Source organism: Tauraco erythrolophus, chromosome 4 (assembly GCF_009769465.1).
Source record: "Tauraco erythrolophus isolate bTauEry1 chromosome 4, bTauEry1.pri, whole genome shotgun sequence".
Taxonomy (NCBI): domain Eukaryota; kingdom Metazoa; phylum Chordata; class Aves; order Musophagiformes; family Musophagidae; genus Tauraco; species Tauraco erythrolophus.
Genome location: NC_141468.1, coordinates 58,573,184 through 58,589,952, shown reverse-complemented (window position 1 = coordinate 58,589,952; position 16,769 = coordinate 58,573,184). Strand labels below are relative to the sequence as shown.

Genomic DNA, 16,769 nt, shown 5'->3' with positions numbered 1-16,769 from the left:
AAGTCAGCTGCCTGGCAAAGACACTCCCAGGGTGCTGTAAAAGCAGACCCCTCCTTCCCACCATCCTATGTGATCCACGCTCACCCCAGTGTCCTCTGGTCAGCGGAAGCAAAGTCGCTCCCAGGGATTTTGCTGCAGTTTTGTCACAGCTGCCAGTTGGACCCAGTTAGTGGCTGGGGCTATCCAGTCATGGAGAAAAGAAGCAGGCAGCATACAGAGACCCAGCAGCTGTGATGATGCAGGTCAGGAGACATAGCAACAAGTGGAAGATGAAGATACACTGCTTGCTGAACACTTGCCAGGGATCTTGCACTTGGCCCCACAAATTTGGCCCCATGGAGGCTGCTGTAGGACTAAACCCAGTGGCTGCAGATGGAAGAGGCAGTCAGCAGGAGAGACTTGTAGGTAGCTGGGTGTCCTCAAATCCTGTGTATCCCTGGGAATTAGCCAAGGGTTTTAGCCTTCCATTTTTCTGGGTTTTTTTGAGTTTTTCTGTTTTACCTCACTAGCCAGCTGCAGGACCCTCATAAAAACTGGCCTCAAAATTAGGAATTTAAGCATGGAAAGGAAAGGAAAGCCTCTAATAACGGGTACTTGTGCCTCGGTTAGGTGTCTGAGTAACCTGAGCTCCTCATATAGTCCCACGAGGCACGTGGCTCCTCCAGAGAGCATTTCAGTATCGCTGAAATGGGTTCCTGAAGTGCGAGACAACAAGTGGCCATGCTGGGGCTGTTGCTTTCTGCAAAACCTGAAGGGAGAGCTGTCATGCCAAAGAATTTTATTTATTTGGTTGCCATGGTGCATAGCTAACGCTGTATTGTCTGGCTTCATAGCAAGGGGCGGTGCCACAGCCTGAGGCACTTGTGCCTGGCCTTCGTCTGCTAGAGCCTCATGTGATACTAATTTCCACTGTTAGTTATCAGCAGCCTGCCAGGTATGTGTCTCGCCTTTGCAATTACAGTCATGTAGCAGCAATAGCTGCAGCTTTGATTTTTAGCTTGGCTCCTAATCCTTGGGAGCAGACATGCCACTGGATTGACCAGCAGTTTGTGTGCCTGATGAAGAAATGCACGGGGCTTCTTTGGTTAAGAATTGTGGAAAAAGCAGCCCAGATCACCAGAAGTACCTGAGAAACATTTTCTTTATCTCTGATCTATTGTGCCTTCTGGAGCCACTTCATTTTTATTTTTGCAGGGTCAGTAGATTTAAGCCAAGCTTCCTGGCTGTGCTGAGAGATCTGATGCCTGGAGGATTATATGGCAGATAGCATGGGGCTGATAAAAGGGAATATGCCAGCAGTGCCATTTTGTTACCTTAGCCCTATAGGTTTGGTGGGTCAGTGGTGAGCTGTAGTGTAGTTTCCTTTGGAGACCAATGGAGAATAAAACTACTGTTCAAAGGCCACGCATCTGAGAGGGAGGCCCCTTACTGCCTTCTGTGATATCCCAGGTCTCAACCCTGCTCATCCTGCATCTGGCCACTTCGATGTGTTCTTTGTGGTCACCACCACTGGTGAAAGCTGACAGATGAACAAGTCATGTGCCAGATGCGACTAGAAAGGCTGTCTTGCAGGCAAGTAGGCTGAAATAACCGCTGCTTTTCAAGAGAGATGATCGTCCTCTGGAAGAATCCTTTTGCTGGAATGTCCAGAGCTGGTGATGGCCTCTTGTAGTCAGCACAGGCAAGGGTCAACTCTCCGTCAGCTTTTCACAGCAATGGAGGACCTTTTATATGTCAGCTCTGCTTCTCTGAAAGACTAGGTCTGGAGGATGCAGAGCAGTAGTCAATATAGGTTATGTGGCGTTTCCTAGGAGATTCTTTGATTCTGCACTGCCTGTGCTTGCTGTTTTCCCTTTGCCAATGGAGGCACATAGGGTCCATGCTACTGCTAATCAATTGCTGGCAGAAGCCTGCTCCTCGGGGACATGGTCTGCCTGTCTGCTCATTGTTAGATGTTCAGGGTTAGAAGGCAAGGCATGGCAGCTGGAATGGGCTGCTCATGTGGTTAGCAGTCAGAACTGTTCTACTGGTACATGACCTTTGTGCTTCATGGTTGGATCAATGACCAGGGTGTTCTCTTGTACCCTCACATACTCCTGTGCCCAGGGCCACTGGCATCCAGTCAGGTTTACTCTTTGGTTGGAAACGAACGGGAGATACCAGCTTCGTGTCTTCCGGAGGTAATACAGAATGCAAATGGCTTTCCAGAGATTTGCTTAGAATACATAAGGCTGCGATGATATGGGACTGGCTCCTTTTTTTTTCTCCACAATCTGTTAGTTATAATCCCAAAACAGTCTTCTCATGGAGAGAGATAGAAGGCCAATCAAGTGAAGTGGCTGAGAGGATATGAAATGCATGCATTGACGGTCATATCTCTGTCCAGAGATCATGACTAACTGCCTGTGAAATCCAGTGCAAAGGAACAGTAAGAGATGCAATCCTGCCCAGAAATGGCTTGGAAGGGTATCAACGGGAGGACCCAGCTCTGACTTCAGTCTGTCAAATGCTAGATGTGACAGAGCCTCTTGGTCCAAAAGCAGGAGTGGTGGGTCCTGCACTTTGGCACAGCCTGGCTTCCTCCTGAGGGGGCTCTTGGCTGTGTGACTGAGCTCTCCCCATGGATAATGGAGGGGGATTTAGATCGCCCTCCTGCGAGGAAGTGGGGATTAAGCACCAGGGCAGGTCTCACAGAGCTTGTCTGTACGTGGAGATACACTGCAGGGATTTCACAGCCAGGCCTGGTCAGTGCTTGAATCTGCCAGGCTGGCTGTGCTTCTGGCCAGACGTCAAAGCCAGGAAATCATGCTGAAGCAAGTGGTGGTTTTGCTCCTGTATGGTATCTTAGCGGGCCAATAGGTACCACTGGAAAGGGGGCTGTCTCTGATTAATCCAGCTTGTCGCTGGCACGCAGGCATGCAGGGAGCTGCCAGAGTCTCTGTGGGCAGTTTAGGGGTTGCAATTTTGGCTCTGTTTGCTGAGGTGTGGTTCTCTTCCCCAGACTTCTCCCCGGGCTCCCACGTCAAGCACCTTGACCTCCAGATGAAGTTGTGGTGTGGCCAGTGCTGGAGGAACGGGCAGCTGGTGGAGCCAGATAAAGGACCTCAAGGACTGTAGTGCCAAAGCCCGCCACTGGTGAGCAATGCAACCTTCTCTTCCTCCCCTCCCTCAAGGGCAGAATTTTCCTCTTACCTTCTCCAGGACTTCATTTGGCCTCTTGGAAGAGGCTGTATGGTTTCTAGCAGCCTCTCGCTGCTCAGGGTGTTTGTCACTGTAGCAAGCGTTGCAGATAGCTATTTTCCAGCTTCCAGTTTTCTTCTTTACTGTTTGTATTTGCTGCCAGCATTGTGCAGACTGTTACTCCTTGGTGCATGCAGTCCAGCTCCCATAATTCCCTTTTTTCCCGATTGCTATAATTTCTTCTTAGCAAGATCGCTAATATAGTTCTCCTCTGCACTTGTTTATACTCTAGCTGTTTGCAGATATCTATCAGGTCACTATTAGCAGTGATTCAAGGTATTCTGCTTCCTTTAAAATAGTTTCCTTGGCTCCTTCATTGCTTTGGTTGCTCTTCTCTGATGCATGTCTTATCTGTTTGCACTCGTGGCTCCTTGAGGCCCATGAGGATGTTCCATGTGATAGAATCATAGAATAGTTTGAGTTGAAAGGGACCTTTAAAGATCATCTAGTCCAACCCCTCCTGCAATAAGCATGGACATCTCCAACTAGATCAGGTTGCTCAGAGCCCCATGCAGCCTGACCTTGAATGTTTCCAAGGATGAGGCATCTACCACCTCTCTGGGTTGTTCCATTGTTTCAGCACCCTCATTGTAGAAAATTTCTTCCTTATATCCAGTCTGAGTCTACCCTGGTTTAGTTTAAAACCATTACACTTTGTCTTATTGCTACAGGCCCTACTAAAATTTTGTCCTCATCTTTCTTTACAAGCCCTCTAGAAGAGGATACCAGCTGGGAAGTCACCACTGGGGCATGGAAACTGTGGCCTGTCTCACCCAGGCAGCCTGGCAGGATAGGGTGGAAGGGTTTATAGCACTTCACTTCCCATAACACAAGCCGCAAAGACACAGTCCAGCATCCTATTGCAAATTTAAGACCTTTGTTGAAAAAGAGACAGAAGCAGAAGTTGCTGGAGGAAGTGAGCAGGAAGGAGGATAACACTTCTTTTTGCAGCTGTTGAATAGAGCTGGGGGTTTTGCCCAAGGTATCTCCTGATGATCGCTTGCTGGAGCTGCAGCAGAATTAATACTTCCTGGCACCTGTTCATAAGACAGTGCTTGTAATGACTTGCATCTCTACTGCGCCTTTCAAGCAGAAACTATTCCCAAACTTTTTTTTGGATCTGATTGCACAAGAATTAGCTGTATTGAAGGGTGGACTGCAGCTGTGTAGAAATCCATGGTGATACCATGTGAGACTGGGGGATACTTTTATGACTTTCTGAGAAGAGATGACCTGGGAAATATGTGATAAGAACAGGGAGAAATCCTCCTGAAAACACCCTTCTTGTGGCTTCTCTGTCACAGATGTGCATGTTGAGGAACAGCAGGATAGTGCAGGGACAAGCTGGAAAAGAGAATCTTGAAGAGTCTCTGAGGAAAATAAACCTTGTTCTGTTCTTCCTTTTGCCTTTCTTGATTTATTCTCTCTTCTTCAGTTGGACAAAGGAACGTCGTGTCCTCCTGGTGATGTCCAAAGCAAAGAAGAAGGGGTGTCTGTCCGACCACTGCCTTCCATCCGCAACTTCCACAGCAATATGATGTAAGCACCACGCCTGGCATGGCCAGGCGCCCTTTCTCCTTCCCTCTCACCATGGTGCAGTGCTTTAAGGGCTGGTCCCATGTAGACCTGGCAGGAGAGGCCAGCATGTGTTGGCTGAGGTGGGAGGCAAGAACAGACCGATGGCAGCAAGATCTCAAACACATCCAGCAAAAGAGTGGAGCAGAAAAAGGCTCAGCACTTCTTTAAACCACTCCACATGCGTATGCGAGTTCTGACATTGCCGTTAATGCAGTCACCATCTCAGGAAGTGGCTGACACAGGGTTTGGAAGTGAGATTAAGTCTCCCCCTAGGTCAAGGTTTCTCAATGTGGGTGAGAGGCAAGACAGCACTTGGGAGAAGCCTGTCCCTGCTTTTGCTGTGGCTGTGCTGCTGTAGATTGTGAAACTTGCTCTCACAATATGTTTTGAAAGCAAAACTAAGAACTCAGCTAAAAAGCCACATGTGTGAGGCGAACTGCAGGTATCCAACCTCCAACCCCAGCCCTGAATATGGCAATTGATAGTTTCCTTCTGCCCCTGCCCTTTGAGATCTGCTGCCCCTTAGTCCAATGGGCAGGCACAAGGCCATGTGTGAAGTCTTGAGTGCGCTCCAGTTGCAGGACAGTTGCTGCAAGCTGGAGTCAGGGAGCAAGAGTATTTACAGCTGCTGCAGTAGGAGATGAGGCCAGCAGGTGAGTGGCAGACCATGCAGCAAAGCAGTTTGCCGTACAAGTGTGTGCGTTGCCTGAGCTCCAACCCAGCCCAGCCAGAGAGGAAGAGCATTGTCTTTGCCCCCTAGTTTGTATGGGACGGTATCTCCACATTGCTGTCCTCTGGTGACAGGACTAGGGAGAAGGGACCATCACTAAATATGATGCTTGGAAAGCTGCTCATTTTCTCTGGCGATGATGATGGTGGTGGCTGTGAGGTAAAGTTGTGGGCACGCTAGTGTGGTCTAAGCAACCTGTAAGGCACTCTTCACCCACTTGGAGATGGCTGGAGAATGAGTCACCTCTGGGGACTGGCAGCTTGACCAGCAGGAGATACTGTTGATTCAATCCAGGTTGCTCCCCTCCCTCTTGCCCAGGGCCAGCACTAAGTGTACCGGCACCCAGTCACCTATGGAATGGCAACAAGAGAGAGGCCAGGTGCTGAACAGAGCTGCTGGCATGTTTTATAGGGAAAACTTACTTTACACGTCATTAGGAGCTTGAGGAAAAGAAGCATGAGTTAATGACACATGAAGTGTCCTGTTTGCGACACCCTCCTGTGTGCAGTTTAATGCCCCAGCTGATTTTTTGAACCCACTTTCCCCTCTAGCAAGGATTGTCTGTGCAGATGCTAAATTTTGCTCTCTGTCTTTTAACAGTTGTGTATCCATGCACAAAATGGCAGGAAATGCCAGTATGTGGGCAACTGCTCCTTCGCCCACAGCCCTGAGGAGAGAGACATGTGGACCTTCATGAAGGAAAATAAAAGTGAGTGGGGGAAACACAGGCCAGAGAGTTTGAGGAGAGGGGAGAGGACATTTGGGCAGTGGATGCAGGGTCTGTGAAGACATACTGTGATAACAGATGGAGCTTTCCAGAGCTGGTACCATGAGCTTAGGTGGGATTACGGGGCAGGTCTGTCTACAGTAATTTAGAGCTGCTCTTTTCCTAAATGTGCACATGTATCTCGAGTCCCTCACTCTGGGACTAGTGCACGTTGGTCCCATGTCTTGCATTGCTCTATTGCTGCCCTCCCTTTCTGCAGCTCTTTGAATCTACCCTGTGGTGTCCCTCCAGTTGCCTGTACTGTCCCAGGCCTGGCTCCCTATGGAGCTCTGCCAAAGCACCAGTCCTGACCTGTAGCTGCTCCTTTATCTTTCTTGTCTCTCTTGTATCTGTCTTGGCTTTCTTGCTCATTTCTGCTCATATGCCTTGCTCCTGGGCTGCAGCACTCCCTGCTCATGGCATTGTATTCAAAGAGGTGGATTTGAGATCCTGAACAAGAACGTGCTTGGGTAGTGCCTTTGTGGAGGAGCTTGTCTGGAATTAATTGTGCAGGCTCCCAACTTACCTTTTGGGGGATAGCTGGGGGGTTGCACATGTCCTGGACGGCCAGCTCTCTAGCAGCAATCCTTGTTTATTCAGACCAACAGCAAGCTGGGAAAAAAGACTGTCTTTGCAAGGCCCAGTTGTCCAGGTGCTCACCTAGCTCTGCTGGGAGATGCTGGAAAGCTTGAAGGGTTTCAGGCCTGTCCGGAGTTTGTTTGGTCTTATGCTTGGATGAAGGGTCTTTCTCTCTGCTGGGCCAAACACTGTTATTTGTTACAGTTCAAGTAGTTTCATTGCTGAGACCCTTAAAGCACATCAGACCAGTCTGGGTGTGTTTGCTCAAGCATGAGGTGAATCTTCAAACAACAGCATTGTTTCAGTTTGGGGGAATTTGCATTCATTATCCTCAATTGCCTTGATTCCTCAGTTACCCATTTAGAGAGGAGTAAGTCCCTAACGCATCTCACTTACAGCATCGCATCGGCGTCTGGAAAGATTGATGTTTCTGTAGGGTCTCTCAGGAGCTGATCTTGGAAAGGCAGATGTGCAGTCAAAGCTTCCACGCAAAATTTCCCTTTCCACTAGTGTGCTGAGTGGGTTTAAACCAAAAGCACTAAGAGACATTGACTGCAGTCCTCTGGGCAGGTTTTGAACTTGGGGCAAGCTATCATTAGGTCTTCCTCCCCAGTGTTTCCTGTTACCAGCTTGCTTAAGGGCTCTCCTCCCTCTCGAGTGCTGAGAATGAAGCTTAGGCTTAGAGGGAAGGGACAGATCTGAATCCAGCCCCTGCCTTAGCTCCCTGGCTGGAGTGAGATATTTGCTGAGGTTAAGCACAATCAGGCCTGATGGAGAATCACCTTGTGGAGTGAAGTCCATGGAGATCTTGGGGCACTTTCAGTCTGATGGCAGGTGCTGCTGCACTGGAGCAGGGAGGGAAGGGCTGCCCCAGTGATAGTCCTTTTCTCGTAGTTTGCGCATGGTGCGGGAGGTTGTCTAAGTGACTTCACAGGTTGCTTTTGTGCAGTACTAGATATGCAGCAGACCTATGACATGTGGCTAAAGAAACACAATCCTGGGAAGCCTGGAGAGGGGACACCACTCACCTCACGAGAAGGGGAGAAACAGATCCAGATGCCCACCGACTACGCTGACATCATGGTAACCAGCTGATCTCTTGTCCTTCATCCCTCCTCCTCCTCATTGCCAACAACCTGCCCCTCTCCTGTGTTTCAGGTGTGAGCTAGCAGGGACTGCATTGCTCTGTGGGAAAGAGCTCATGCTAACAAAGGTTAAATGGACATCTTGGAGAAGCACAGCAAGGGCAGCACAGATGAGGCAGGAAGAGATTGACCTGGGGTCAGAAAGACTCTGCAAAGGCTTTTCTATTAATTCTCAAGTCAGTAGGAGTCTACCTTAGGTTCCCTTCTGCGTGGGCTCAGCCTCTCCCTAGGGTTCCTGCCTGCTCCTGGGAAAGCTGGTAAAGCCATTGCTGGCCTGTAAGAAAAGAGGGAGAAGCTGAGAGAAGAGCTGGGTCATGAGCACAGAGGCCTGGGAAAACTAGAGGCAGATGTGTCTCCTTAACCCAGGGGTGGTGGCTGACGTAAGAGTTTGTGCTCTTGAAGAGTCTCACATTGCCTGTGCACCCGCAGGCCTTGCAGTCAGACCCCACCTGGGCTGTCAGCAGGGGAAGGGGGACCATGTCAGTGAACTGAACCACCCTGTTCTCTGAGCCTGTTTGGACTGTAGGTAGACATGACAGAGCATCTCCTCTGCTCCCCCTTAGTGGCAGCAAAATGTCCTAAAGATGACATGGCAGGGAAGTGCGGGAGGTCATAGACTGATTGGAGCTTCCAGGATGCTCTGGAAGGAGGCGAGAAGAGGCAGTGCCAGCATGAGGAAGGATGATGGGTGTGACTGTTGGCGCACTGACTAGCCCTTTGCCTTGTCTGCACCGGTTAGATGGGCTACCACTGCTGGCTCTGCGGGAAGAACAGCAACAGCAAGAAGCAATGGCAGCAGCACATCCAGTCGGAGAAGCACAAGGAGAAGGTCTTCACCTCAGACAGTGACTCCAGCTGCTGGAGCTACCGCTTCCCCATGGGCGAATTCCAGCTCTGTGAAAGGTACTGTTGTCTCGTCTCCCTCTTGTGCTGCTGCTGCAGGGATGGGGCATCAAGCCTAGGGCCTCCATCATCCCTCCTCCTCCTTCACCACCTCCTCCTCCTCCTCCTCCTCTGACAGAGTCCCCAGGGACTTCTGCCTGGAGGAAAGGGAAAAGCTGACAGGTTTGAGGGATAGTGAGGTTGCTGTTGGACCCCAGAGGTTCTCAGCCACACTACTGAGTGGTAAAAATACATTCCTGAGCATGTCTTTAGAAAAGGAGAGTGAGCTTCACGTCTGCTTCTGTGCCCACCATAGCCAGGATGCTCTCAGGCTACTGAACAGTCTGTTTGGCCCGATGCTTAGGGGCATTTATTAAATGGTTTGAATGTGTCTCACCCTCTGAATCAGCGCCTTCAGGTGCCTTCAGAAGGCTTGTGTTGGTTAGAAATGCCGTTTTGGTTAGAGAGAAGGCTCTGTCTCTCGTGGCTGTTACCTGGCATTTCCTCTCTTGCGTGGTGGTTTCTCCCCAGCCCTGCTGGTCCAGTTCCAGCTCACACTGTTTTGTTCTGTTGACTAAATCCTCTCATAGATGTTGCTCTGTTCGCTGCTCTCTTTCTGTGCCCAGCCTCCGTGTTGCCTTCCCCAGCTGCACATGGGTTTGTAGGATAATCGCTTCGCCTTAGAAAGGAGAGTTCATGGCATGTTTTGATGGGCCCCAATCGAGTATCCAGATGGGGACCTCAAAACCCTGTCCTGGGGGTGCCCTCCTGATCGTGCTCCTTGTGCCGGCAGGTTCCAGAAGAGCAAGGCCTGCCCCGAAGGAGAGGAGTGTCGCTATGCCCATGGCCAGGACGAGCTGACGGAGTGGCTAGACCGGAGGGAGGTGCTGAAACAGAAACTGGCCAAAGCCCGCAAGGACATGCTGCTCTGCCCCAGGGATGACGACTTCGGAAAATACAACTTCCTATTGCGGGATGGCGTATAGTAAGGGTTGCGGGGGGAGCCTGTCGGCTGGAGAAACATGGGGTGGGTTTCCTGAGAGTGGCAGTAGCAGGGAGCGAGATCTGTGTCTCGCAAAGAGAACTTTTTCTTTTCTTTCATTTTAAGACTATGAGACGATGATTTATTAGTGGTGAATGAAATCGTGAATTTGATTCTCCTTGGCCAGCGAAGGCTGTGCTCACTGAATTTGTGATCCATCCTCTCTCTGTTCTTTCCCCTGACATCTTTTACTGTCCTTCATTTAAAGGAACAAATCCAGTCTGTACTAGGCTGCAAATCAGAGAATTTCTCCTTGTGCTATTCTTCTGCCCTTCAATTTGGAGTGTGGCTGCAGAGGTCTGGAGGACAAAGCTGAGAGAAAGGGCCAGACATCTGGTGAAAAGGTGACCATGAAGTTTGTGTGCTCCTTTTCTCAGTGCTGCAGAGCAAGACCCACTTACACTGCTGCAGCCAGCTGGCTTTCCTGGGAGTTCAGGACCAGAAGAATTAGGAATTGAGGTGCAGAAGAAGGAAAACCACTAGATCTGGCTTAAAACATCTAGACTTAAGCTCCTGCTGTCTATATTGCCCTGAGGCATCAACTGGCACTGAGGAAGGTAACAGCTGTCTGGTATAAAGAGTGTAGCTAAAAGCAGCAAAGTAATAAAACCACTTGCAGCAGCAGGAACTGGTTTGTAGGTGACTTCAGACTGTTTCAGCTGACTGTACCCGGAAAGCAAATTGGTGCCTCCTCGTTAGATGTCTTTCTCAGTGTGCAACAGGTATTCAGAGTGAGTTTGGTTTTTGGCTGGTGTAAGTGGTGCAAGTAAGACTGAAACCATCTAGAAGGTGTAGTGGAGACTGTGACACACCCTGTGTCACCATACTGCATGCAGCAGTATCAGTCAGGAGGAAGGCTGTAACCAAAAGGACCCTGTGTTCCTGTGTTGCCTTGTGTCCTGAAGAGAGGGAGGGAGATAATGGGGTTCTCTTCTTGCTCTTTAAATGGCATGTGTTACTGGTTATTTAGAGCTGCATTTTTCCCTGCTCTGCGGGAAGAACTGGGTGGGCACCCATTTAAAAGGACACCATCAGGCAGCATGGGTGATGCTTTGCTGATGAGAATCCAGCTCCTTGGAGTCAGGGCAGCGAGCTTGCAGACACACAGTGCAGCCAGGATGTGACCCAGAGCAGGGACCATGGTGGAGGGTGAGTGGCACAGTGGGACCCAGCCATGTGCCTCCTCTTGTCCTGCCTGATGTGCACCACGGTGGGGGAACCACTGATGCTGAGCTCTAGGCCAGGATTTTTGGCTTTTATAGTGGCAGTGGTGAGAGGCAGTACTGCTCTGTATGCCAGCCTTGTCCTTTCTGGCGTTCTCATCCTGTAAGCAGTAAACGTGTGTCCTGTCCTGAGCTTCCCTCTCCTTCTCTCTTCTGCAGTCCAGCTGCACTCTGCAGGTTTGCATGCATGGATGGCACCATCCACTCAAATACAAACACGTCTCCCTCCCAGCCTCCATGGAGGATGTCTTTTTATAGAGAGTCTCCCAGGACAGCAAGCTCAGAGCCCTTGGGGCTGGCAGCATTATATCCATGGAAGATACAATCTGGCCATGAACTGCTTTGTGCTTTAGCATTGCTGGGTCCCCGTTTTCCCTCCCTGTTCCCATATCCTTGGTGTTCTCAGCTGGAAGAGAGAAGGGATGTAAAAATGCAGAAGATATGGAAATGCAGGAGATGCTGGGGGAGCAGCTGGCACCTTTCTAAACTAGGTAGGTGCATTGGCTCCACTGGGGTAGTTATGGTCCAGGAGCAGAGTGCACTACATGCTGGTCTTGAGTCTTTGCAAGGATGTGTTCCAAGTAAGCTGAATGTGCCTCTGAGCTTGTTTTCCCTCTTTTAAAATGTGGACAGTGGTCACTGGTTTGGTATGAGCTTCCCTTCTTGGCTGTACAGCACTTTGAGATCTGGCCTGGAAAGGGCCAGGACGGTAATGTGATGATACACAGAAGGCTTATGAGAGATCTGGGAGAACTGGAGAGGGAAGTGGTTGTTTCTACCTCTGCACACATGTGGGGAGGAGGATGAGATGAGAAAGGATCCATAGCGCTACGGGAAAAGAGAGTCACCAGCGCAGTATCAGATGTGGCACTTTTTGAGTGGTCAGGTGCTGTGTTTTCTCCTCTGCCCTTCGCTGTAGCTGCCCGGACTGTACCTTCTCCTGGTGCTCCTTGTGCTCAAGTGGTCAACTTTATAACAGAGAGAGACAAGGGAGGAGGTAGGCATCAACTCCTGGGTTATCTTATTCTGCTCTTCTTGGGCAGAGACGCCAAGGAAGTGAATCTGGATTGGGAAACATTGGAATGTGGTTTTTATTTTTTAAAACAAATCTGCATCTCTGTTGCGACTCTAGCGTTCGCTGCGCTGTGATTCCTCGTACAATAACTTGTTTAGGTTACAGAGTGGGTCGCTGTCCCCTCTCCCCATCTCTGCGATGAGAGCTGAGCTGCTCGGAGGGGCTTCGGAGGGACGGAGCGGGGCCGAGGTGGGGACAGGGTGAGCCTGCGTGGGGTGAGGGAGGCCCGCAGTCACGGGGGTCGCATCCAGTATCTCTTCTTGTTTTCCCTGATACGATAACCTGGTCTGTGGTGTTGCAGTACTTTGTCACCCGACTTGTTTTAGTGTGTATATATGTGACCCCTGCCATGAAGCATATATACACAGGTATTAAATATATCGCTCTATATAATATTATATGTGTGTGGTATCGAACAAATCTTTTAAATGAGGGTAAAGGAAAAGGACTCAGGCCAGGAAACGCAGCATCTCCAGATTAAATATGAAGACTTTTATCTGAGTTAGGGAAAGAGAAATAACGAAGAGGGGAGGGTTTTATATAGATAGGTATAAATTTTGAGATGGGACAGGTTTCCCTGTTCACATTTTTGAAATCCTCTAGGATATCCTCGCAGTCCCATCTCAGTGAAAAGAGTATTATACTGCTAACTAGTGAGTAAAGTTTTAATAAGGCTTTGCTTATATTATTTAAAGAGACATTGTGAAAGGCAGGAAGCTTCACACTCGACTTCCTAGGCTCGCTTTATCAAGCCAAGAGGGTTTTCTTCAGCACGTTATGTGCTCTCAGCAGAACTGCTCAGCGCTCTCAGCTCTGCAACAGATAGACCACAAGTTGTAGGGCTGCTTTAGCAGTGCATTCACAGACCCTATGATAACTCTCTCTTTTCTTCATTCATGTGAGGGAAAAAGAAAATTTTGCAGCGCAGAACCAAATCCGAGGGTTATTAACAAAAGAAGTGATGTTTTAATTTTGTAATATTAGAAGAAAATCTCATATCCTGTAAAATAATTACAGACTCACACAGAGTAGAGATTTTGATTCAGATCAACTTTTTAAATGCTGAAGGACTAGTGAAAATCTTTTCCCAAATCCTTTGGTAGGGGCAGGGATCTAAGTGACACTGGTGTTGGAGTTAAGCTGGCCTTTACAGGGGGAAGTAAAAAAACAAAAAAATACCCTACTTAGCTTGTATGAAACTGTATGTCTAAAATGGATGGGTTTTAGCAAGTGAAAGGAAAAGATAGCAAGGGGATGCTGCAGTTCTGAGCTGGGTAGTAATGATTTGAGTCCTTTAATATGTCTTTGTATTAATATAATTTAAGAATACCACGCTTTACTATTAAAAAAGAACTTAGTATCTTTCATAAGGTCTAGTATCAAGATAATAATGTAGATGTTTTAACAACATTTTTGGTTTTGTTCTTAAATAAAAAAACAAATTTGCTTCTTTTAGCCTTTGTAATAGAAAATAAAAGTGTGCACTTTAAACCCTCTCCTGATCCAGTGTGTGTTTGCAGTTTTCAAATAGCCCGCAAAGGCTTTTTATCTTGGCTTCAGGTTTCCCTGTTGTAAGGAGGGAAGCAGAAGGAGCACTTCAGGCATTGGATTGCTTTGGCTTTGTCCCATCCTAAAGTATAACCTACTGCTTTTCTTCCTGAGTGCAAGATTGCCTGTGTATTAACAGATTCTGCAACTCTTCATCAGACACACAGTTCTGGTGAACTCGAGGTGTGTTTAAGACTCCCCCCCCCCCGCCCCAAGCACCAAGAATTTACATGCTCTGTGTTAACACATAGTTTCAGGTGTTTGGGTAACCTGTGTTTTGAAATCTCCAGTAATCAGGTCTTGTAATCGCCTTCATCTAGAAGTTGTTCTGCTGTGTAGGCTGCTCTGTTCGACTGGGTCAGCCAGTTCTTTTGCCTGCCAGTGTGCACCCTGCCAAGGAAAATGCCTGGAGAGGATGCTGTGTGGTAAAGATCGCACCTGGGGGAAGAAGTCAGTGTGAAAAAATTAATAAAACTGTTTTCTTTATTTTTCAAATCTATCATGACACACATTAGCCTAGGATTCCTGATAAAGTCCAACTGGAGATGCAGCAAAGACAAGGGATTCCCATGGAGACACCCTGCTACTGTTGTATAAACTGTTAGAGTGACCAGAAGGTCGTATCTGGTGAGACCTGAGGAGAGAGACTTGTTACACATCTCCCCATGTGCCTGGATACAAACGCAAGGACTTAGGTTCCTTCAGTCATAGGAGGAGAGGCCTGAATACAAGCTTGTAGTGCGGAAGGAGTGAAGAGACCGGTGCACTTCTAAGGCGCATCTGTTGAGTACGTACAACATGGCAAGAGTGAGGGTTGCCTTTCCAGTACAGTGGGGACCAAAACTGTCAAATTGCGAGGCAGACAAAGCATGAGGAGAAAAACCTGTGCAGGTTGGAGTCTCAGCTGTAAACCCCTCCTCACCGGTGTTTCTTCATTGAAGAAAAGATTCAAAGATACAAAGACATAGGGGAAGAGCCCCAGGTCAGCCAGGAAGGATCCAGGTCTGGCAGAGATTTGAGAGAACCAGGAGCAGAGACGCCTGAGACATGGGAGGAAGGCTTCGTGCTGAAGACTTTTCATGCCATCACACAGCAGCCTGGCAGAGGGAGTTTGCTTTGCAAAGCGTGCAAGCTGCAGATGGGATTCCTAAGCAATTCTGTGACACACTCTGACTGCACACACTACAGGGAAATGTTTCTGGGCAGTGGCAGCAGGTGATGCAAATGCTATCATCACTTTATTGTGTTTGCTACAGTCATTGCAACAAAAACAGGGCTCTGTTGCATCGTGTCCTGTGCACAGAGAGTAGCAGACAGTTGCTGCCCTACAGGAGCTGTAACCTGGAGAGATGTGCCAGTCAATGGCTGGGGTGGAGGGCACTTGCAGGGGGCAACATTGGGCAGAAAGTGATGAGCTGAATAAATGGTAAAAGAGGGCTGGATAGGAGTGACTGGTGGGAGGGAAGTGGAGAAGGAAAGGCTACAGGAGCACTGGCTGGAGCAGACACCCATTTGGTGTGGGACTGAGGAAGGTGCTGAAAACACTTGGTTGAGTGTTTGTAGGGTGGCCCTGGCAGAGGTCATATGGACAGCTAGCTCTTGGGGCTTCCTGGAAAGCCGTGGGCACAGCTCAGGAGCTCTGTGACATGTCTCATCTCTTTCTCCTCGGGATGGGAGGGGACAGGACAGGGCCCATCCATTCCAAATATCCTCTTTCACTCTGCAGCTGGATTATCACCTCCTGCTTCTCTGCAGTTCCCCCTCCAGGCGGGAGAAGCAGGTCCCAGTGTGCCCAGGGCAAGGTTGATGTTCTCCTGAAAGCAGATCCAGGTGCAGCAAGGAAAAGAGCAGGGATCAGACGAGATGACAGCTCCAGCTGACTCCTTCACCACTGCAACAGTCCTGGCCCTAGCAGGTCCCAAGACTGCCCTTTCCATGGGTGATCCTCTCTGCAGTTTAGCTTATGGATGGCAGCACCTCAGAAAACTCCTACTTATTCCTGAGAGCCTCGGGAAGCATAGACACAGCAGAGAGTCACAGGAAATAGGGTTCTTTGTTATCATCTGGATTAATCCTCCCAAAATGACATTTACCCAGGGCTGGGATGGAAATCTCTAATCCCAGATGCCAGAGTAGATTGGCTTGCTTGGAACCGGAAAAAATACTCAGCGCTGGAGGTGCCCGTTGGTGTATTTCCCTTGTTCTCTGTGGATTTCCTCTGTCTGCCTTAGCTGTGGGCTTTCAGTAGTGCCAGGGCCCTCCAGGCAGACATTCAAGAAGGATGAAGAGCTGCATAGTTTCTCTAATTGAATACCAAGGCATGCTCCCCTCTATGTACCCCAGCAAAGCTCAGAGGCAGAGAGGGAAAGTCCTGTTTCTGCGGGAGTGAGATGGCCTCAGTTTTTCTCAGCCAAACAGCTTGAGGATAACTGCAACGCGGCTGGACATTGCCCCTGGGAGCTGTGGTGAGGATGCAATACAGAAGCAGTGTTTCAAAAGAAGCTCTCTGCAGGCTGCATCTTCTCCTGGTCAAGACCCAGGCTTTCTTATCTTTGCTTTTGGGGATCATCAGCAGCCAGACTGCCTAGGCTTCTGGGGGATCAGTTGGTGTCTTTCAGTCCGCATGCGTTCCGCAGGCTCAGCTGACTCTGACCTCTTGGACTACAGTGCTGCAGGATCCCTGCTCTTGCCTGGGGCCATGTGGTTCCCAAGGGAGGTGAGTGAGCCTGGGAAGAGTGGCTGAGGTTGTTTACAGCCAGCCTCTGTTTTGAGAAGGAAGCAGCTGGAGGAGCATGTTTCTTCCTTGCTGTCCCACCCAACGGTCTCACACAGACCCTAGCAGAGGCCCAACAATCGCTGCCCTTGGATTTCACTGTGCTGCTTTAAACCCCTTGGTTTATTGCTGCTCTTGGCACCTCCTGGGCTCTGCCTCCTGCCAAGGCTTGTTCGGAGAGCTCCCAA

The 16,769-nt window shown here is 49.2% G+C and overlaps 1 protein-coding gene across 1 annotated transcript in view; it reads left to right on the top strand.

The window, feature by feature from the left end:
- ZC3H7B (zinc finger CCCH-type containing 7B) overlaps positions 1-13,650 on the top strand; it is a 47,351-nt gene extending 33,701 nt beyond the window's left edge. The window contains 10 exon segments of the mRNA XM_086611026.1: positions 3,002-3,029; positions 3,032-3,096; positions 3,098-3,135; positions 4,676-4,725; positions 4,728-4,760; positions 4,763-4,779; positions 6,149-6,257; positions 7,843-7,976; positions 8,778-8,941; positions 9,714-13,650. Coding sequence (XP_086467152.1) covers positions 3,002-3,029; positions 3,032-3,096; positions 3,098-3,135; positions 4,676-4,725; positions 4,728-4,760; positions 4,763-4,779; positions 6,149-6,257; positions 7,843-7,976; positions 8,778-8,941; positions 9,714-9,906 — 831 coding nt within the window. The 3' untranslated portion in view covers positions 9,907-13,650.
- Positions 13,651-16,769: the final 3,119 nt, after the last annotated feature.